This window comes from Pseudonaja textilis, chromosome 2 (assembly GCF_049901715.1).
Source record: "Pseudonaja textilis isolate UNSWEBS1 chromosome 2, rPseTex1.2, whole genome shotgun sequence".
Taxonomy (NCBI): Eukaryota; Metazoa; Chordata; class Lepidosauria; order Squamata; family Elapidae; genus Pseudonaja; species Pseudonaja textilis.
Genome location: NC_141991.1, coordinates 61,820,315 through 61,842,920, shown reverse-complemented (window position 1 = coordinate 61,842,920; position 22,606 = coordinate 61,820,315). Strand labels below are relative to the sequence as shown.

Genomic DNA, 22,606 nt, shown 5'->3' with positions numbered 1-22,606 from the left:
TGGTGCTATAGAAACTTCATTCCATTTTTTTCATCTAGATTTTTAACCTGAGGGCAACTTCACTTTCTAGGTCTTTAGTTTATAAACATTAGCCATAACTCCAAATAGTTTTTATAATTCACGGGGTTCTTGAGATATTATTCACCTACAATTTTTCCATATTATTCGAGACCACAGTCCAGTTCAGCTTTCCCCAACTTTTAGTTATACCTGATTCTGTTTCTCATAATCCCAGATGATCTGGTTTGTTAGAATTATCCTTTCACACATCAGAAAAACACCAGGTTAGGAAGGGCTAATATAATATCTTCCTGTAATAAAGCAACAGTCATTTTCTTGTAGAACATTTATACATTCAGGTAATAGAGTACCCACATGCAGCCAATTGACATTAGAATGTTAGAAAGAACTGGCTAAGAATCAGTCCCAGACAATGCAAGCATAGAATAAGCCATTTTTTGTTTGTTTTTAGTAACTTTTCTATAAGGATATGTACATGCAAGGGGAAATTAATCCAATTCTTTTGTCTATGTCATATATTATTTTATTAAACGAACATATAGGACATGGTCTCTGGTCTTAATAACAAGAGTACTGCAATAAGAAAGAACTTACAGCCTTTGTAGATGTCTGTAGGTATCTGTACAGCTGCATATGAGTAATTAACTTTGGTTTTGAAGTTATCATCATCTGTGAATTCCAACTTCAAGGAATTAGATTTCTCTCTTTCAACCTCTTCCCCTTCTGGGTCATCCTAGGGGGAAAAAAAGGACACATATCATAAAAAAATCAAGTCAGGAAAATGGTGATAATAACCCAAAGAGGGTATGGCAATGGATTTTGCCATTGAACAGGCCCCAAGAAAAAATGTATATGGAAATTCTGAATCATCCGAGTCATGGTTGTTCCAAAGGTGCTTTTTCCAAAAGGCAACTGAACTTACTTTGTTTTTTTCCCTTTGAAAACATTTTCATCCAAGAAACTTCTTCAGTTCAGAACTTCAAAACCTCTGGAACATCCAAGAAAGAGGAACCACCAAGTTCTTACCTTCAACAGTGATCAATGGCCTTTGGAGGTCCTAAACAGGAAGCAATCTGGGGACACCTCATCTGCTGATATGCTATCAGTAGCCAATTTGAGCATTCAGCTACAAGTAATGTACTATGTTCATCTAACAACTGTACTGTATGCATAGTGTGTACATGCCCATATGTTCATGTATACCCAAGCACTTTGATATAGAAATTATCTTTTGAATTAACATTTTTGACATAGTCTTATACATAGCTTTGTGCATATCTACATGTGGAGGTTTTCCTAACATAATATTATAACATTTAATCTTTTTATAACTGTTAAACTCATTACATTTTAAGATTCAGCAGAGATTGTATTGTTTAATCCCAGTCTGTAACTTCTAATTGCAATCATACCGGTTACAATTATATTACCGTACAATCATCCATTTATAATATTACTTGACTGATACTGATAGAAGCAAATACCGGTAGTTATAGCTCAGATTGAACTGTGGGATCCTTGGTGCTCTCTAGCTTGCTTGTTTTTTTTGCAGATGTCTTATTACTAAACTAGGTAACAAAATCAGGGCTAGTATGGAGTACGGTTTGCTCTTATTTTATATATTTGTAGGTAACCCTGTCAGTGTTGGTGGGAGTAGTTTTGGTGGTTCCTTGATTGGGCTGCTGTTTATTGTTAGCTTGTTTATCTGAGTTGATAGTTGCTATGTTGCTACAGTCACTACGTACGACAAACAGGCAGAAGACTAACAGACCATATTCATAAACACTAGCTAGCAGTCAGAAGACATGATTAAATACTCCTTAATTTTACAATACATGGGAAACTGTGAGCATCCTAGACCAAGCCTTGTCTAAAACTGCTAGAGAATTCCTGAAGGCCTGGCTCTCAGAAAAATTGGTTGTCAACAGGCACACAGAGATAAACAACATCTATATATCATTCAAAAGAGACAATAAAAAAGCCACAAAGAAAACAAAAAGACCAAAATACCTCCTCACCAGCAATCAACATCCATATAAGCAGCAATTAATATCAAGATTAACATTAGATCAACAATCAAGAAGCAAACAATACTCCAATTAAGGAATTGCCACCTCAGATAAACAAGTTAACCGTAAAAAACCCAATAAAAGAATCACCAAGACCACTCCAATTGATGCTGACAGGGCAAGTCACCAGTATTTGGAATGAAAGCAAACCTCATTCTTTACTAGCACTGATGTTGTTATCTAGCTTAGTAGTGAAGTATCTACAAGAAAATAACCAAGCTTAGAGAGCACTAAGGACCTCATAATATTGATCGATTTCAGGTTAAAATCTGAGGGTGATTTAAACCTTCACACTGCTATAAGATAATTTACTATGCAGATTTATATAACCACAATTTTAAAAATTTGTAGCAAATTGTATGATCCTTGTTGGATTTCTTTAAAAGCATCTTTCTGTTCAAATGAAAGCCTCTGCCTCTCATTTTATTGTTTTCTTAAAACAGTCCAACAAAATGGGCTCCAAATTTTAGTTCAGATTGTGATTCAGGGTGGCAAAAAATGCACCCTTGCAGACTTTTCTTTTGAAAAGGAGGCATCTATCTCACAGATCCCATTCTTAACAATTACAGTGCACCATTAATGACAGCATCTCCTATCCAATGATCTCTCCATTCTATCAGGTGTGTGTGTGTGTGTGTGTGTGTGTGTGTGTGTGTTGCTAGGAAACTCAGATGTGTATATTCTTCAGCACTCCTGAATCAACTCCATGGCAACAGCTGCCTGAGAATGGCGTAGCTGTTAAGATGCTCTATCAGGCTGAGGTAGTTTACTGAAGCAGAGATGTCTGAGTTCCTAACTCCTGCCCAAGCTGTTTTCCTTGCCTTTCAGTTTTCAATTCCCTGGCAGGGAATTAAATCAGGAAAGCCCCACCCCTTGAAAATCAATTTAGCAGCAAAAGGCAACTATCAAAGAACAAATTAAAATACAGTAGAGCTTACTGCTCTGTCAATAAGCAGAGCAAACAACATTTAATTATGGCATAGAGAAGGAGAAAGAGAAGGAGGGGGGAGAGAGTGGGGGGGGGGAGATGACAAACTTCTCTGCTGCTGAGGCTGGAAGGGGACATTGTACTTTCTGTCTCTCTCTCTGAGAGATTTCTGAAAGAAGTCTTGGTTTACTCTTTAAAAGGAGAGTTAGCTTTCTTTTGAGGGAGAAACCCAGAAAATATTTATTTGGAATTTCAGACCTGAGAAACCTTCATCCTGTTGGTTAAAGAGCATTGCTACCATCTTTGAAGCAGATTTAATCTATCTGCTCGGATGAAGAAGAAGTGGTGTGTGGGGAAAAGTATTCAAAAAACCCAGGCATAGCAGGATGAAACCTTTCTTTGCTAGCATTTAATTAACAGGAAAAACACAGCAACAACAGAATGAAATGAATTAACCCAATCCATACTTAATTTTCTTTAAGAAAATAGTTTAAAAATTATTTAAATGATTAGAACATTAATAGCCACTATATATATATATCAGGCCCTAGACCAGAGATAAGCCTGTGAATTCCAATTGAGTCCATTTTTTTTTGCTTACACCCAATAGATAGAATCTTGCCAGATTAAAGCTATAATCTTTTAACCTAGCAGATACACCCTGAGAGATTATAGACTACAGGTATCCTGCAACTACTTCCTCCTGCTCCATCCAGTTAGGACTGTGCAGTTTCTTATTTTGGGCTTCTCTCTGGAATATACTGCTTCCTCCCTGGAAATCCAAATTGTGATCCAAATGTTCTTTACAGAAATGATCTGATTTCAGCCATCTTCTTTTTTTTAATATAATTTTTGGGTTTTTTTCACAAAAACATAATACAAATAAAACATCTTTTTTTGAGAACAGCATGATCCCAGGTTATCACTTCTCCATACAGACACAAACTCAATTTCATATTCATCTGTGTTCTATTCCATATCTTATTACTATTTTAACATTTTCTCCATAATTTTCCCCTCCCTTGGTTTTCTCAGCTTTATTTTTAATTATCTCATATCTAAATTCAATTATATATCTTTTTCTAAGTTTCAATGTCTTTCTAATCATTATATTTATACTTTTGTCTGTCCTGTTTCAATTTCATATTATCTTCTCATTAAACAAATTTTCCCCTATAGTTACTAACTGGAGTATGACACCTTTATATCTTTTAATTTTATCCATTCAACTCTTATTTAAACTTCAATTTATGCCTTTAGAATTATAACATTCAATATAGTACATAACTTCCAATTGAATTCTTAAAATACACACTATGTTCTTTATATATATGTATATATATGTGTGTGTTTTCTTAAGTTTTCACAGGTATTTATATGTATGGTATTCAGCTTTGTTCGGGTATTTTTCCACGTCATTATAGTTGTGCTTTTAAAGTTGTAGCAATGTTTCAGCAGAATCTTATCTGCCATCATCAGGCTTCTGTATAGTGTTTGACTGTGAGTCAGACAGAAACAGCTGTGAAAGTCTGACTCATAGACGAACACTATACAGAAGCCTGATGATGGCAGATGAGATTCTGCCAAACCGTTGCTACAACTTTAAAAGCACAACTATAATGACGTGGGAAAATACCTGAACAAAGCTGAATACTATACATACATACATACATACATACATACATACATACATACGTAGGTCTAGGTGTGTTGGGGTCTTTTCCCATGTAAGATTAAGAGTATCTTGGCGATGTTTCAGCGAGGTCCCACTTGCCATCCTCAGGCTGGTGCTTTCGGCTTCGTCGCCAAGATATTCTTAATCTTACATGGGAAAAGACCCGAATACACCTAGACCTATATACCTGTACCCATGAAAATCTACGAAAACACACATATATGTGTGTGTGTGTATGTATGTATATATGTACATACATACACACACACACACACACACACACACACACACAACAGTAGTAAATAAAACACTCATTCCATTCCAATTCAATTCTATCATTAATATTAGTTACAATCTTAACGTCTTTAACATTTCTTTTCAATTGAATATCATACTTCCTTGGGAACACTTATAAACTTTCCATAACTAATTCTTTTTTTTCCATATTTCTCTTCACTTATATTTTTATAAATCATTAATAATAATTAAAATGTTCCCATCCTTTCCTAATTTCATCCTCTCATTCTCTTTATTTCATTTATTTATTAACAAACATTCATTACAAGCATTACAATAAGTATTTTATCCATCATTTTAATCATACATTGTTTCATATTTTCTAAAATTATTTCTATTTCTAATATAACAATACTATTTTATGTACCTTTGTAGAATCCTTTTTTCAATTAAATTTTCACCCATTATCTCTAAATAGGCTTATACTTTCAATCATTATACATTTTCCTTGTTTCTCTATATCTTGTTTCTGTCTTTTATAACTTCTTTTCCTTTCCTTCTTCCCCCTCTTCTTCTCCCTTCCCTTTTTACCCTTGTTTCTCTATTTCTAATTCTCTCTTTTGTAATCCTCTCTTCTGTTGCTTCCTAATATTGTAATTATTTTTTAAACTATTCTCTTTTTTTGGTTGTTTTTTCAAATCTTAAAACTTTTCACTGTCTTTCCTACCTTTCCTTTTTTCCCCCCTTAGAATTACTTGATCATTAAAGATGGCTTCTTCTTTGTCCCAACCTTCTTGTTCTACAAGCATTTCTTGTTGTTTCTCATAGTTCCAAATCTCAATTTCTAAAAATTGAAACACAAAGCCAAAAGAACCTCTTCCTTCTTGTGCATCTTCTTTCTGTTTTTAAGTTCCATTTTCAGTTCTTCCAAAAGTGATACCATTTAAAAGACTTTTAAACAACCACCCAATTGATTTTACTCATTTAAATCCCATAGCTAAAAATCCAAAAATCACCAAATAATTCAAATAATCCAAAGATGTTTCTTCTTGCTTCTTTTTTCCACTTTCTCTTCCTGGGTTTCTATTATTTTGTTACAAAGTTTCCATTATAATGTATCTTTTAGGAATCTTGTTAAAATTTCACTGTAACTTCCTTTTAGTTCCAGGCAGTCTCCTCCATTTTTACAGATCCTGCCGTTTGTTCTTTCCTTTTCTCTCCTTTCCTGCTTTTAAAGGTTTTTGAGAATCCAAAAGCCTTTGACATTTTATTTTCAGCTTAAATGCCTATTGATGTCAAAGTTTTTTTTGTCAATTTCTTACTTAAATCTCTTAGCTGTCAGTATAATGAAGGAAAGAAAAAAAAGCCAAATCCTTTCCCTTCCCTCTCTCCTTCGCTGCTTCAAAATCTTCTTTGGGAACAATGTTATTTTTTATAGTTCAAATTCCAGGGTATCTTACGTTGTTGCTTTTTCAGTTCAACCTGGTCAACCAAAACTTTCTCTTCTGATCTTCCTCCTGCACATTCTTTTCAGGTCAAGTTCCTCTTTGAGGTAGCCATTTCTGACCACCACTGCAATCGCCTTCGGGAAAGGGAGTAATGGCCAGCTGAGGAGGAGAAATGCAGCTCTCCTCAACCCTGCTGGCAGTCTCCTCCCTCTTCACCACCTCTACGGGATGGCTTAGCCCCGAATCCAGCCAGCTCGGGGCGCTCTGGCGGTGAGCACGGATCGAAACTGCGCATGATTGCGTATTTCGGTCCGTCACTGAAGAAGCACAAACCGGAAGTCCAGATTTCAGCCATCTTCTTGATCTTTTTTCAGAAAGGCAGATTGTGAAGAAGGTAAGAGAACACAAGAAATTGAGACAGCTGTTTTGGAGATGTGTTTGGTTTCTATCAAATTTCTGCTTTCTATCAGTCTTTCTTACCGTAAGGAATCTTAAAATATATGTTTCCAACATGAGCAACTTTACTTCACTATAGTTAATTTATTTGGGGATCCTTTTAGATTGTAAACTTCTTTATAATCTGAAATTAATGCGTGTTTTGACCTAGGGTTATGTTGTTTATTCTGAGAATACATAGCAGAAATCTTTTATCCATGATATTGAAACTGGAGCACATTTCAAAATTGTTAATAGATATAATCTCCTTAGTGAAAGAAACCTTTTTGATAAAAAAATAAGAAAAAGAAAATAGACACTATTTACAGGTGGTATTATAGGTAATATAGGTATGATTTTAGTTACTTTGTATGTATAACAACAAGGTTTTTGACAAAGTAACCAAGTCCTAGGGCAAATAAAACAATGAGCAGCAGTTGTTATGAATTTCTTTTGGGGAAATTCTTAATTCTGCATAGACATTTCTTAACAAAACAGCTGTAAGATTGAATCTTACCCAGGGGCTCTCATTTCATATCACAATATAATAACTAAGAAATGAAACACCAGTGAACCTTTTAAATCTTGCTGTAAAAATTTACCTGGATGAAATTGAAATCTTTATGAGTAGCAATATTAAAACAGGATTATTGGAATTCTAGCTAATGCCCACAACTCCTGGATGATATGAAGCATCTTGCTAGCAATGTAGGGCAGTGCTGATGTGCCAATCTGCAGTTCTTCAGTGTTTCAGAGAGGGGAGCTATCCCGTTTGAAATCCCAGGGATTATTCTATAGCCTCTTACATACAAAGTTTGCAAGGGGCTATAGAAAGTTTGTGCTCACAGCATGCTATTTCTCTTCATCATTGTCGTAAAGTAATATAATGCACAAACAATATTTTGGCACTTGGCAGATCAAACTAGATGGTCCACACACAATGTCCAGTTTAGTAAATAATATAATCTCCAGATTTAGATGAAATGCTGAATGGTGGCAGAAATGACTTGTTTGTTTATTTGCAAGCTGTGTTAATTATTGAAAGTATGTGTTACTCAGTTTTGCAAGCATTGTATAATATTTTTTTTTTCATGAGGATGCTCAAGAGTCTTTTTTTACTGACAGGATGGGAACAAGATTGGTGTAGTCATCAAAGCAGACTCCCAAAATGGACACCCTCCAGATATCTCCTTAACCTTCAGAATTCTCAGCAAAGGTTGTACCAATTCAGGAATTTGAGAAGTTGTCAGCCATACATTAGAAGGGCAGCCAGATTAGGGGTAGCTGAATTACAGGGTGCCATTCCGATAGGAAATTCAGAATCAAATCCACATTCATCCATAAAGCTCAATGGGTGACTTGGATTAATCAGAATCTCTCACCCAAATCGATTGGGGATACATGGTCTGGAGCGCCTGGAAGAAGAAAGGTGCTGTTATTGAACAGTTAAGGGGATACAACTTTACACGGCCTCTAGCACCAAGAAGAAGAAAGGTGCTGTAAAAATGGAACAAATAGATGTGTCCCACATTTTCTATTGTCACCATTGAGGCATTCATGCCTACAGGCATGCACACCCCTTCCACTTCTCTACTCTAACAAGGCAGGCAGTTAGGCGTGGAATTTTTATGTCAAAGGTACTGAAGCAAGATATAGTCAGATGAACTTCAGCGCAGATAAAACCCTTTTCTTGACAGACTATAAGTCAGAGTTTCTTTTCTGTTCTGAGTCAGAATGGAGGGATGTCTTAAAAAAGAGAGACTAAGCTAGGACCGGGGTTGGGGTTAGGGTTAAGGTTATGGTTAAAAGAAAATGCTCTTAACAACCGCCAGACTCTTTGTCCTCCTGATTTTAATTGGTTATGAAATGAAGTCTCAGCTTCTATTTCAATCTTCATTTTAAAAATTCATGTGCGCCCCTAATAGGCCCAATGGGAATTCTTAAACAATAAGCACAGCCTTGGGTATTTTTTAGAAGCGCTACTATTTGCAGAGAAAATAGATAAAATCTGTGTGGAAATTAACATACATGGGAACTAGAAAGGATGGCAGGGAGTAAGCTTATCAGGGAAATGGCTGTCTTGTGATTCCCACAAATGTACCCAGCACCACTTCCACAATTCCCTATGTGATGTCCTAGTTTGTAATAATGTTATAATATTAGGAGATAGAATACTCATAGGTAAAATGCTGAATTTAAAAAGCAAAGAGAATGGTTTGGTTTCTTGACTTATATCGTGGACCAATTGGAGCCAACATCTGCAGCTGAAAATGTGTAAACAGAAGAATCTATCAGGTCAATAGCCCAGGAGCCTATTTCACAAATCACTGGGCAAAGAACTTGAGGGCTTGTTTTTCCCAATCTGACTATAGAGGATTTGAACCTCCACCTGGAATCAGAACTAGCCTTTAGCATCAGCAACACAAGAATAAAAAAAAAATGGAAGGCAGAAAAGTGGCCTTTTAGCAGTAAAGATACTTGTCTAAAACTTGAGTGAAGTAAATCAAGATGATGCATTTTTAGCTGCATCTTGAAGAATCCTGGGTGTTCATGATGCGTCTTCAGCATATCTGTAAGACTCCATACATTGAGTTCTTATATATAATTCCCGCTTCTCATATTCCAGGCACTTCTATTTCCAACCCATCTCTCTTTCGTTGAATCTGACCATCTCATTTGAACTATTTGCTGGACCTTGCTTATTCTTTTGGCCTTTCTGATTTCATCAGATGATTAGGACTCAATAAATGAGTTTATGAGCAATGACAAATGCAAGTGGTATTTATTATAAGCCAGTTTATGTTCTGCAGTTGAAAGAAGCTGATAAAACATAGCAGGAAGGGGGAAACCCAGGAAGTTGGGATAGTTGAGGAAGGATGAGATAAGAATTCTCACCAGTAGGAAGCCATCTGCATCACAGCTGCACTCTTAATGTGGAGCTGCAGCATGTCCTTTGGTTTTGAAATGGAGTTAAAAAGCTAAGCAACTCAGCTTCAAAACAGTTGCAGAAGCCCTCCCATGACATGGAAATACGGTATAATGATTCCAGATCAGTAAAGTTGCTAGACACTGAGGGGCCCTGAAGTTCAATATTTTTGTATTTATAGTCTACCTTTGTCTAAGGAACTCAAGTATATGCTTATAGCAACAACTCCAAGCTCTTCATCAAAACAGTCATGTTAATATATTATCCTCCAATTTTTATCTGGTAGAAAAGTATGTCAGCAAAAATAGTGCTGCCCTGACTGCTAAGCCCTAAATTTGCCTCTATAATAAATGGTGCTGCTTTTGTAACTTTTAATGTTGAACAAGTTAAGGAAAGTGGCTTATGACTTTCCAAGTTTTGTTTCTCAATTTATGGAATGTCAACAAACAGAAGGAAAAATAATCTCTCCCCTTAATGCGTAAAGGGTTGAACTGGAATTAATGAGGATTTTGTTGTGGCCCGCTGGTAGCTGAAGGAGCTGGACAATAGGAGGTTGAGGAGGAACCTGGGCTGGTTCTGAGGAAAGCCTGGAGGAGGGCTCTGCATCAGAGGCAGAGATGGGGTCAGAGCAGGCTGGCAGTCAGCAGGTGCTTTTGGGTTCGGACAGTAGTGATGCAATGGAGCTTCTGGAACCAGTTCCCAGCGTGTGCATGCACAGAGCTAGCAGAAGACAAGAACAATTGAAAAAGCAGGGTCGACTCAGGAGTAAGGCCACACCTTGGAGATGATTGGCCCCTCCCATAGGACATAAAAGAGGAGCGAACGGGATGTGAGCTTTTGCAGGAAGCAATTATTTCATCCGGTTGATTCAAGCTTTGAAAAATTCTGTTTGACTCTGTGTAAGGTTTGGCCTTGCCAAAGTTCTCTGGCCACATTCAAAGTAGGATAAGGCGGGTGTTTAAAAACATTCCCCTGAAAGACTGTTTGGGAAGCCTGGCAGGCTGTGAATGAACGTAATTCACTGCCGTAGAAATAAAAGGTTTTGCTGGGATTAAGATTGTGTTTTATGCTTTCTAAGGAAGCCTAGGTCAGGACGGATTTGGCCACTTTTCAAGTTATTTCACTGAAGGTGCAGAAATGATCCTTACTTATGATCTGTCATATAAGCTATTTTTGAACATGGGTCAATACTTGTGTTCAGAAACAGCATGACTTACACACAGAGGACAGCTCACAAGGAACATCCTTGGCATTCTTCTGCATTGGTGGGGCTGTCAGTGGGGCTATTTAAGACTGGAAAGCCCTAGTTATTTGTACTGATAGGAATGTATCTACGCAACTAAATGTCTCATTGGATGTCTCTACTTTTTCTGTTGTTTGCTCAAAGTGATCGATGGTGCTTGGAGCAACTGACCAATCATCTAGATCAGAACTCAATGCTGGAAGCATCTGAGATAGTCCATGGTATTCCTAAAGTGGCTAAGGGGTAAACAGATAGCACAATGCCCTAAAATAGTAAAACCAGTCAAAAGTATGGCCACATTAAACTCCTTGTCAGCAGAAGTAGATGAAAAACCAGTATTACACTCACTGGAACAGGACTAGTAAGCAGAACCTGGCTTTCTTTTCCAACTTAAATTGACAACACAGAAAGAAGCCCTTTAAAAAAAAACCCATGCCTCACATCATTCAAAACACCAGAAAGAAAGAACACAAAAGAAAGCAAAGACAGTACTAGGTGTCCTACATTGCAACCCCAAAACAACCGGAACACTACTTGAACACCATCAGCTTTGAAAAAAATCAGTCAATTGCAAAAGGTGGCTTTCTGCGGAATAGCTTACATCTTCTGGAGATACCTTTCACAGCATAAAGCAATATCTACCTATGCCAGGTCCTTGTGAGGGACTTGATAGGTGAATAAAAAAATACCAAAACCAGTCTAAACATCTGGCTGACTGTGCAACCAACCATAATTTATTTTAGCATGTAACAAACAACAAGAAATGCCACCTTTGTAATGAAGAGAATGAAACAATTAATCATTTGACTTCACAAAACGGCCATAAGCAGTGTCATGAGAGTTGCCAAAATTATTACTTGGAACCTTTGCCAGAGATTTGAACTTAAATGTGTCATAAGCTACAGACCTCACCAAGTTGAGGAGGTTTTGAAAAATGTTGGGTAAAAAAATCATACAGGACTTTAAGATCCAAACAGATAGGCATCTTGACGATTGATCTACTACCCTGTTTCTCCAACAATACGGCCTCCCCCAATAGGAAGTCCCAGCATGTTTTATAGGCATGAAATGAAATTAAGCCCCTCCCCCCAAATTAAGACCTATATTAAAACATGCGAAATGGTGGGGAATGGTGGGAGAGGCTTGCCATTAGGAAGTACTTTTGTTGCACACCCCGATACAGAGTGCCCCACCAACACCGAGGTTAACATCCAAGCCGTCACTGCCGCCCGCCCAAATATGCAAAGGGGTGGGGAATTAAGTCACCCCGAAAAGACAGCCTAGCCATTTTTGGGGGGCTCAAAAAAAAAATAAGACCTGGCCTTATTATATGAGAAACACGGTATCAGACTTCTTGGTTGGGAATGGGAAAGTGTGAGTCAGATGGACTGAGAGTTGTGATAGAGCATTTGTAGAAAGAATTACAGTGGACAAGTATAGCTGAAAAGTAGAACGGGTAGAGAGAGTGTCAGAAAACAGTGGAGTGTAGAAAGAAGGTGGAGGTAGAAGAGAAACGGAAAAGATAGGAATAAAGAAGGGAAATAAAATGAAAGAACATTAGAAGCAAGGAAGAAGAGGACAGAGTAGTGATATGAGAGTATCTGAGGAGAGTTACACTGCTGAAGAAAATTCAAATGGACATTTTTTCCTACTAGGTTGAAGAAGGTTGAAGGTAATTGTTGCAAAAGCTTAAATTGGACAAGTAGAATAAGCAGATCTATGGAAAGTAATGATTTCCTGCATTGCTCAGCAAGAAAGAGCTGTAGTTGGGGAAGGAAAAAAGGTGGCTGCTCTTAGTAACAGACAGACAAGGTGAACTCCAGCAGGAGTTACATCAATTTACTAAGCAACAGCTGCTGTGGGAGGTGGAGTGGGGTGTGAGTAAACCCAGGTAGGCTGAATGGTGAAACCCACTCCTGAATGCTGACTCTATTCCCTGAGGAATGAATGAAATAGGTTCCTGCAGACCATCCAGATATTTTTGTGCATAAATCACCCATATATACTATGTTTTGGAGACCAAGGCCAAGTAAGTAATTTGGCCAATGTCTTGTTTTACAACCAATGGTTTTCTTTTGAGACTGTGAAATCCAAGAAAGTGGATAGGGTTCCCTATAATACAAGTTCTGTTAGTCTAGGCCTGATCTATCTCACTCATGAATTCTTGTTGACTAATGCTTCTTCAAGGTAGGGTGTTATGCTGCTGTCTTTGAAAACAGTGGTATTGCAGTTTATCTTCTCCTATAGAAGCACAGTTGGCTCACATCTTTTAGGAAGTCTCTAAAAACTCTAGTTCCAAGCTGATTTCAGCTCATTGTATAATTGCTTATTGTATTGATTAATTTATATTAAGCTCTGTTTCTTCTTTTCTGGTTTTGTTTATAGTGCCCCCATATTACTAATTGCAACAATATACAGATATTCTGCGACATACAACCATTCATTTAATGACTGCTCCAAATTACAACAGCACTGAATAAAGCAAATTACAATCGGACCTTCCACTTATGACCATTTCAGCATCACAACAGTCACATGATTTAGGTGCTTGGTCACCAGCATGTATTTGAGAGAGTTGCAGTGTCCTGGGGTCATGTGATTGCCATTTGTGACCTTTCCAACTGGTTTCTGACAAGCAGACTCAATTGGGGAAGCTGGATTTGCTTAATGACTGTATGATTTGCTTAACAACTGTGGTAAAAGAGAGTTACCTAACAACTTAACTCACTTAATAACTTCATTTCTTAACAATGAAAGTTTTGGTTCCAATTATGATTGTAAACTGAGGACTACCTCTACAAAACCCACTAAACAAACAAACAAACACATCCACAAGCCAAGATTCTTCTCCGGGATTACAATTTAAGAATATTTTAGGAGAAGAAATATGTTGTGAACTCTAAACAATGAACTCTAATTCATAAACTCAAAAATCAGACTGATCAACTTATTGTGGTTAGCCGGCAGCAGGTGCAGATGGCTGAGGAGAGTGATGACTCTGATGAGGGGCTGGGACCATCAGGGAGTAGACTGCTGCCTTCAGGGATTGTGGGGGCTGGCAACAGTGACAAGAAGGTTCCCGAGGAGCCTGTGCCAAGTGCATATGAGCGCAGGATGATTCATAGAAGAGAACAGCTGGAGCAGTACAGGTGACTTGGGAGTAAGGATGCAATGTAATGGCTCCTCCCTCCAGGGAATATATGCCTGGTTTCAAAAGGTTTTTTGCCTTTGCAAAAGACAAAAATGCTCTAAGGACCCAGTATTGTGTGTGGAGACTCCGGCTTATCTGAAGAATTCTGTCAAGGCTTTTCTGGTTGGACTAATTGGCTGGAAGCCATCTTTTATCTACAAAGAAGTTATTTGTAGATTAAAGCTGAGAAGGTTTGAGTTGCTGCGTTTGTTTGAGATTTTCTTGCTGGTAACAGGGTTGGGTCAGAACACAACGTGCAATTACTGCAAACATTCTTAGACTTCTGGTTTTGAGTTCCAGAGTGATGGAAAATAAAATGCTTCTTATTCCGTATGTGCAAAAAAGTTGGAAAACAGTTCTGTTGGAAACACAGAGAATAATGAGGTGGATTAAAACTGAACTCAAAATGGCATGGACTGGAGATGACAGATGATGACGTAGACATGTAGGCATAGTTCACTTTCATCATGATTATTTCTCCCAGTGGCTACCGTGCACATAAAAAGTCTTACTAAATGCAGACTCCAAGATTGGGACATGAACCTGAGTGCAAGCCTTCTTGGATGCAGAACCAATGCACCCCCCTTTTGGGACTACCTCTTTATAACAGGCAATATTTGCTTTAATAAAAAGGTTATCACTTACCCCAGAGGGAATGAAAGCATTATGCTTCTAAAGTCAGCCCTACCCACCTTATAATGCTATGCCTGCCTTTGACAGGTGCCAATTATGGCGCTGCAGCTCTCTAGACATGCAAAGGAGCACACCTCCCACTCTGCAGTTCATCTCAGATGCCAAAGTCAAAGAGTGCGACTGGAGCAATGTTGGAGAGGAAAATAAGAGGTAGCAGTTTAACCTTGCAGGTGTGTGGCTCTGTGCACTTTGTTCATCTCAGACAACAGAGAAATGGGAGGCCTTGATCCCTCATAACAGTTCTGAAAGAAGCCTAGACATTCAGAACTGCAAAAAGGTAATTTAAGCCTCTGTTCTAACTTAGGTGAAGCTGAACCTCCCTGATATAGTTTCATTCCTCCCACTCAGTTTTTAGAAACCAGACTATTAAGTGCAGTCCAGAATGGTTTGGGAAAGAGTGAAGCTGTAGATTTTTTTGGTTTCTCCCCCAAACCCAGCTGGAAAACACAGAGCCAGAAGACAAAGTGTGATAGCTTGCTGGCATCTGCAGCTATGTGATAAGTTGGCTGCCCACTGTATGAAACTCTTGTTTTACTCTTTCCTTCTTTGTTGAGGGACATTTCTCTCCACACTACCAACACTTATCTGCTCTTCATAGCTGCCCAAAGCTTTTTTAAAAATTTTTTCTCTTGAAGTCAAAAACAAGCATGGCACGGGAAAGAAATGGAGTGGAGAAACGAAAAGCTGTCATTTGTGGCGTACATAAGCGCACAATCCCTGTCCTATTGTCCCCAATTATTAGTACCTATTTCATGTATTTATATCTATGTTTATTTTTATTTCTATTATATTGTAAATGTTTGTCAAAATCAATCAATCAATCAATCTCCCCATTAGCTAATTGAAGGGACATTTTTGCTTATCCTGACAGAAGAATTTCCAGAAACCCTTTTCAACAAATCAAATCCAACTCACCAAATTTTGATGCAAATGGAATATACAGAATGATGGACTGCAATTCTTTGAATATTTGGGGTAAGATACAAGTTATTATGATGAATTAATTCCAAGGTTGGTTTTCATTTTGAGGCCTTCACATCTTTTTAATGGACATTGAGCAGAGTCACCTTATAGGGGAGATGGACAGCATAGAATTTTAATTTAATTCATTTAATTTAATGAATAATAATAACAATACAAAACCTCACAATAGTTAAGAGCAGGAAAATTGGAGAAAGAGAAATGGGGGCTAATTCTAGCCAATGGAGACAAGCCTTAAGAACAAATGCATATGAAACCAGAACAGAGAACATAGAAACAGGCAGCAAATACCAAGAAGCTGAAGAAACAGTAGATCCCCTGTTTGCTGCTTCAAGAAGATTACCCTGACTGACTACAAGCTGTTAACAGCATGACAAAGAAGCAACAACAGTGCATTGGAAGATCTGCAAGAAATACTATTTGCCTGCAAGCAAGAATGGATGGAACTATAAAATAGAGTAGGTAAAAGAAAATGTAGAAGCTAAAGTGCTCTGGGACTTTAGAATTCAAACTGACAGGCACCTGCCACATAACACTCCAGACTTAACAATTGTTGATAAAGAGAAAGAAGTCTGGGTAATGGACATGGCAGTACCTGGTGACAGAAGAAGAGAAGAGAAAGAACTGGAGAGGATAACAAAAACAAAGATGCAAATCTGCAAATAGAAATAGACCAACTGTGGCAAAAGAAAACAAGGGTTGTAGTAATAGGCACCTGGGTGCACTCCCAAAACAATTGGACCACTACTTGAACACCACTGGCATTGAAAAAAAAAAATCACCATCAGTCAATTGGAAAAGGCAGCTTTGCTCAGAACAGCTTATATCCTGCAACAATACCTTTAAGACCATAAACATTCACATCTGCCTATCCCAGGTCTTTGGGAATGCCAAATGCATTCTGAACATCTGGCTGACTGTGCAATGAACCATAATAATGATAATGAATCACTTTGGCAAGGACATCTCATGAAATTTTCATTGTCCAAATTACAATTAACTGTGTATAGTAAGAAAGTTCAGAAATCACCTCTATTTTAAGTATAATCTAAGAGTTATTACTGGCCCTTACTGAAACCTGACAAGTACTGAGATCCCTAGCTGTGCAGAAAATTAAAATATTAATTTTAATATTTGCACTTAAATCTACAAGATATACTTGAGTCATAGATATAATTTTGGGACATTTACCATAAAAAGCTAATGTGACTTTTAATTTACAATTTAAAAAGAACATTATTATTTTGGCTCAACTGTGCTCCCAGCAGCTTTGCAAAATCAAGCCATTAGCTTTATGCTGGTCTATAACCATAATAAAGATTTGATCTGTTAGTATTAGCGTAATTTATCTCAGGATGCTTTTTGACTGTTTGGCATTGCTAATTCAGTATACTTGCTACTTCTGTATATTTACTCTGAGTATTATTGCTACTTTTGACATTCTGTAGTAGTTAGAGATTTTGCAGGAATTAAACTAAGCTAGTAACCATTTTTATTGGCAACTGATGTCATTCATTTATTCAGTCTCTGGAATGTCAAGTTTGAATGTCCTGTCTTGATAACCCAAATGAGGGTCAGTTTAAACAATGTGATACAGTTGTGGTTCTCAACCTTTTCTTCACCATGAACCCCCTTTAAATACCTTTTGTGGCCATGTGACCCCTGAAGACTTAACTCAGGACTTAAATAATAACATTTCTTCAAGCCTTCACAGACTCCCTGTGATGACATACATTGCAGTCCGTGGACCACAGGTTGAGAACCACTGTGATACAGCATGTAGTTCCTTCAAGGTTAATCTGAAGTTACTATAACAACAACGATTTGTTTTTGACATAATTGCCACTGAAAAGTTGGTTGTAATTGCTTTGCTGTTGGAAAGTAGAAAATTAAATCATATAGTTTGGTCTTGTTCTAGTATCACAATCTGAGTTGACAGTGATTGGGTGATTGATATGAATGTGGTTCAAGTACTACATGTTAAAAATAAATATATCCTCAGAACTTCAAATTGTCAAGATATAAACAACTGGAACTTTTGGAGACATGGATGTTGAATAAAAAATTATACACTATTTGAAGGAAAAAATTTAATAGCTTGTTGATCTGGTTGCTTGTCAACATTTTTTTTCTTTAAAGGGGCAAGGTAGAAGATTTTTAAGCATTATGGTCAAAATTTGGGGGGATTATTCATAGTTTACCAGGCTCTTGTATTTTCTTTTTACATAGTATAATCACTATCAAAATTCATTACCTATTAATTTTGCTTTATGCACAATATTTTCTTCTGTTAATTAGCGTAGTTTATTTTTAAAATGGAACAACAGAGAGATAGTAGTGAAGATACATGTGTATTGACATGAAACTACAGAAAAGATTACATTGGGCAAGGGTAAATGGCAGTGTGGCAGTGCCCTTAAGTGCCAGCTATTTTCAGAGTTATACTGTAATTAGGAATTTACAAACCTTTGACTCACCAATCATAAAATCACTCTTGCCAGTTGGAAAGACTAATTGAAAGGAACTGAAAAAAGGAGATTATTTTTAGCCTGACATACGTTCTCCGGTATCAGAACATTACCTGCAGTCATTGGTAATATACTTTTCTTGGGAACATGCCACTCTCATGGAATTCAAGCACACTATTTAAATAGATAAAGTTTCTTACCACAGATACAAAAAAACCTTAGTAAAATAATTAGCAGTGTCTAATGGGCTAAGAATCTGGATATTGAGATTATCTATCTATCTATCTATCTATCTATCTATCTATCTATCTATCTATCTATCTATCTATCTATCTATCATCTATCTATCCATCCACCCACCCACCCACCCACACATCTATCATCTATTCTACCTAACTACAGTTTAAATCAAGAACTTTCTTCTTCTATCTTTTGTAATAAATTGCTTGTACTAGTCTGTTTCTGATACCTGGCCTATGTTTCAGAAATGGTTCTTGTTCTTCTCTTGCCAGTTCCGTCCTTCACATACAAATATGGAGGTAAATCTAAATTCTGAAATTTGCTGTTCTTGGATACCTCCACACTTGGCTTTCTACCATTCTAAAATCTTAGCATTCAGGTGATCTTTCTATGTCATTTGGATTTAGCAACTGAGTGGACTTTTTTTCTATTGCAGATGTGGAACATCTAGAGTAGCAAAATGGGGACTTTTCAAATACAAACTGTGTGATAATGCAGAGCTTGAAAGCAGGGAGTTTTTCCATGGGAAGGAACTCTGGACTCATTCATGATCCAGGCCAGGTTTTTTCCCCCTCTCATAGAGGATTTGCCACTATATTTTGAAAAACCTTTTTAATGCACCTGTGAGATCATCTATTGATGGCTTTGTAGCTCTCCCTTGCTGTTGCTGCTCATATTGTTTGGAAACCACCTGAGAAACCAACAGGAGATAAACTGACAACATGGATAGGGGGTAAAATGCGGATTGAATGCTGTTCTTTACACACTTCTCATGGTGAACTGATATGAGTGGTTATTCTCAATGTTTTGAAGTTGGTTTTAGTCAAGATAAGCTTGAAGCAGCATTTGAAGGATTAGGAAGTAGAAATGGTGATGTATGAAGTGCATGTGCCCTTCCTTAATGCTTTTCTATTTATCAGCTATTCCTTTGAACCCATTACAAAAAACACCTGGCAGAATACACTTGGCACAATACTAAGGGTGTTTCAGAAAAACAAAATGGTTTCTTGTGATCAGACTGCCATTTCCCCTTATTGGCTCTTATTGAAACAGTTAAGTTTTTCTCTTTTTGTTTTCATGGAATGGCCTATTTAGACCATCAGAAGCAACCTCTGTTCAGTACAAAGTGACCAATGCTCTTCTATGATCAATGAATATTCTTTCTATTTCCCACATTCCCAACCCTGTGCATCAATGAAACTCAGAATCTACAGATGCAATATTTGAGATATGCTCAGAACTGATCTCAGTTGCCAGAATAATCACATTTTATGAATATGAAGAACTCCTGAAAGGAAAAAAAAACACATTGCTCTTATTTATAGGAAAGTTTTTCAGGATTTTTTTAAAAATAAGACAGGCTATCACATTAGGAATAAGAAGTAAATTTTCTCAGAAGGCAAAAAAAACCCTCCACCTCCCATTGTACTTGATATATTGTTAGTTTAATTTGAATGAGAGAAGTCAACAAATCAACCTTCTCTTAATCTGCATATATTAAATATTAAAATGTAGTGAATATGAGCAAATGTTCTACTGTACTCAGATTGTTCATTTGAATGAATGCCTCTTTGGGCTCCTTCCTTACAACAGGACACAAAAAACATCCTTTATAATGTCATTCTTCAACTGGATAGCATCTTACTGCTGACTGTAGTTAATCTGTTTAATCATTTTGAAAAACAAAGAGCCTCTTTGGCTTAGTGGGTTGAATAGCACAAGATTTTAAAGCAGAATTTGCAGTATCCAGTTTGTGAGGTGTTATCAGATCACTGATTCACAAAAGTAACAAAGCCAAGAGGTCAGCAATTCAATATTCTCTAAATCGGTGATTCTCAGCTACCTCTTTGTGGCCAGTGGTCCATTTACAGCAAAAAAACAACAACAACAAACCACCCTTGGCTTGGCACAGTCCTATTTGCTTCAACAACATGGCCTCTTCAAGCTCCTCTGTAGGCATTCTTTCCCCTAGTCTGAAACCCAGAGGTTGCCACAAAAACTATCATAAATAGAAAAAAGTATCCTGCATTTCACCTGTCTGAAATGTATGGGAATCTTTCATTTTCTCTTTGTATCACCATCTCCTTGTACTATGAAGTTGTTTCAAAGCTATATAACAGAATAATAAAGTTGGAAGGGACCTTGAAGATCTTCTAGTCCAACCCACTGTTCAGGCAAGAAACCCTATAGCATTTTAGACAAAAGGTTGTCCAATCTCTTCTTAAAAACTGCCAGTGTTGGAGCATTCACAACTTCTGGAGGTAAGTTGATCCACTGATTAATTGTTTTAACAGTCAGGAAATTTCTTCTTAGTTCTAGCTTCTCTCCTTGATTAGTTTCCATCCATTGCATATTTTCCTGCCCTCAGGTGCTTTGGAGAAAGGATAACAATAGCACTTAGACTTACATCCCACTTAATAGTGCTTTATAGCCCTCTCTAAGCTGTTCACAGAGTCAGCATATTGCCCCCAACAATCTGAGTCCTCATTTTACCCACCTTGGAAGGATGGAAGGCTGAGTCAACTTTGAGCCTGGTGAGATTCAAATTGCCAGATTGCTGACAGTTGGCAGTCAGCAGAAGTAGCCTGCAATACTGCACTCTAACCACTGTGCCACCACAGCTCTTGACACCCTCTTTTTTGTGGCAACCCCTGAGATATTGGAGCACTGTCATGTCACCCCTAGTCTTTCTTTTCATTAAATTAGACATACCCAATTCCAGCAACCAATATACAGTAGACAATATTTATGTACATATGTAATTTATCCCCCATCTCAATCCAAAATAGGCTCTAAGCAGTTCATAGGTATTAATAATAAATACAACATTAATAATCGATTTATATATGTATTTATTGTACATGCATAATGAGCAAAAATACACAATTTATTTAAATTAATAATAAATTAACCAAGGCACCAAAGGCTACATGCAGGTATTATTTTAAGGCTTCCAGAAAAGCCAGTTTTAACTATCCTAAGGAAGGCTATGAGAGTGGGAATGATCCTCACTTTCAGGGGCATATTGTTCCGTTAATTTATTTATTAAATTTCTATGCCTCCTACAGAGAATTTCCACCACCAAGACCCTCCCTCTTCACCTCCGGATGATACAAGAACTGCATTCTCTGGGGTTCTCTAATCAACAAAACTGGGCAGAATCTATGTGGGAAGAGCGATCTCTTACTTTGATTCCCAGACCTTGAACAGTCTCAGAACCAATGCAGCTCCCAAAGTAAAGTGGCAGCATCATGACTGGCCAGTAAATATATGGGCCACTGAAACGTGGAGTTTTTCAAGGGCAGCCCCTTGTAGAGCAAATTATGGTAATGTAACTGAAAAAAAGGACAAAAACACGAGAGAAATTCCTAAGGGTAAAGGTAAAGGTTCCCTTCGCACATATGTGCTAATTGTTTCTGGCTCTAGGGGGGCAATGCTCATCTCCATTACAAAGCCAAAGAGCCAGCGCTGTCCAAAGACGTCTCCATGGTCATGTGGCCAGCATGACTAAACACTGAAGGTGCATGGAATGCTGTTACTTTCCCACCAAAGGTGGTCCCTATTTTTCTACTTGCATTTTTACATGCTTTCGAACGGCTAGGTTGGCAGAAGCTGGGACAAGAAACGGGAGCTCACTCTGTTAGGCGGTGCTAGGGAATCGAAATCGCCGAATGGTTAATCTTTCTGACAGACAAGCTCAGCATTTTAGCCACTAAGCCACCGTGTCCCCTTCCTAAGGGTACTTTGACCAAGATAAGCGTTGTCAGAAGAATAATTTGTGGTTCTAACTTGAGCTGGGATCGCACAAGAATAAATAAAAATGAGATCCAGGCAGCTTTGAGGAAAGAAGAAATTTTTATTTCTAAAAGCAAGACAGTTTGTTTTTAGGGCACCCTGCAGATAAATGGACGATATAAGGAAACATATAGGGATAAAACAGAATAGAATAACAGAGTTGAAAGGGACCTTGGAGGTCTTTTAGTCCAACCTGCTTAGGCAGGAAACCATACACCACTTTAGAGAAATGGTTATCCAATCTCTTCTTAAAAACT

General features: G+C 37.5%; 1 protein-coding gene across 2 annotated transcripts in view; it reads right to left on the bottom strand.

The window, feature by feature from the left end:
* Positions 1-22,606, bottom strand: part of CACNA2D2 (calcium voltage-gated channel auxiliary subunit alpha2delta 2) — a 636,728-nt gene that overhangs the window by 154,120 nt on the left and 460,002 nt on the right. For both annotated transcript variants that reach the window (XM_087924067.1, XM_026725351.2), the window contains exon 6: positions 616-754. In XM_087924067.1, coding sequence (XP_087780193.1) covers positions 616-754 — 139 coding nt within the window. The remainder of the gene's footprint in view (positions 1-615; positions 755-22,606) is intronic.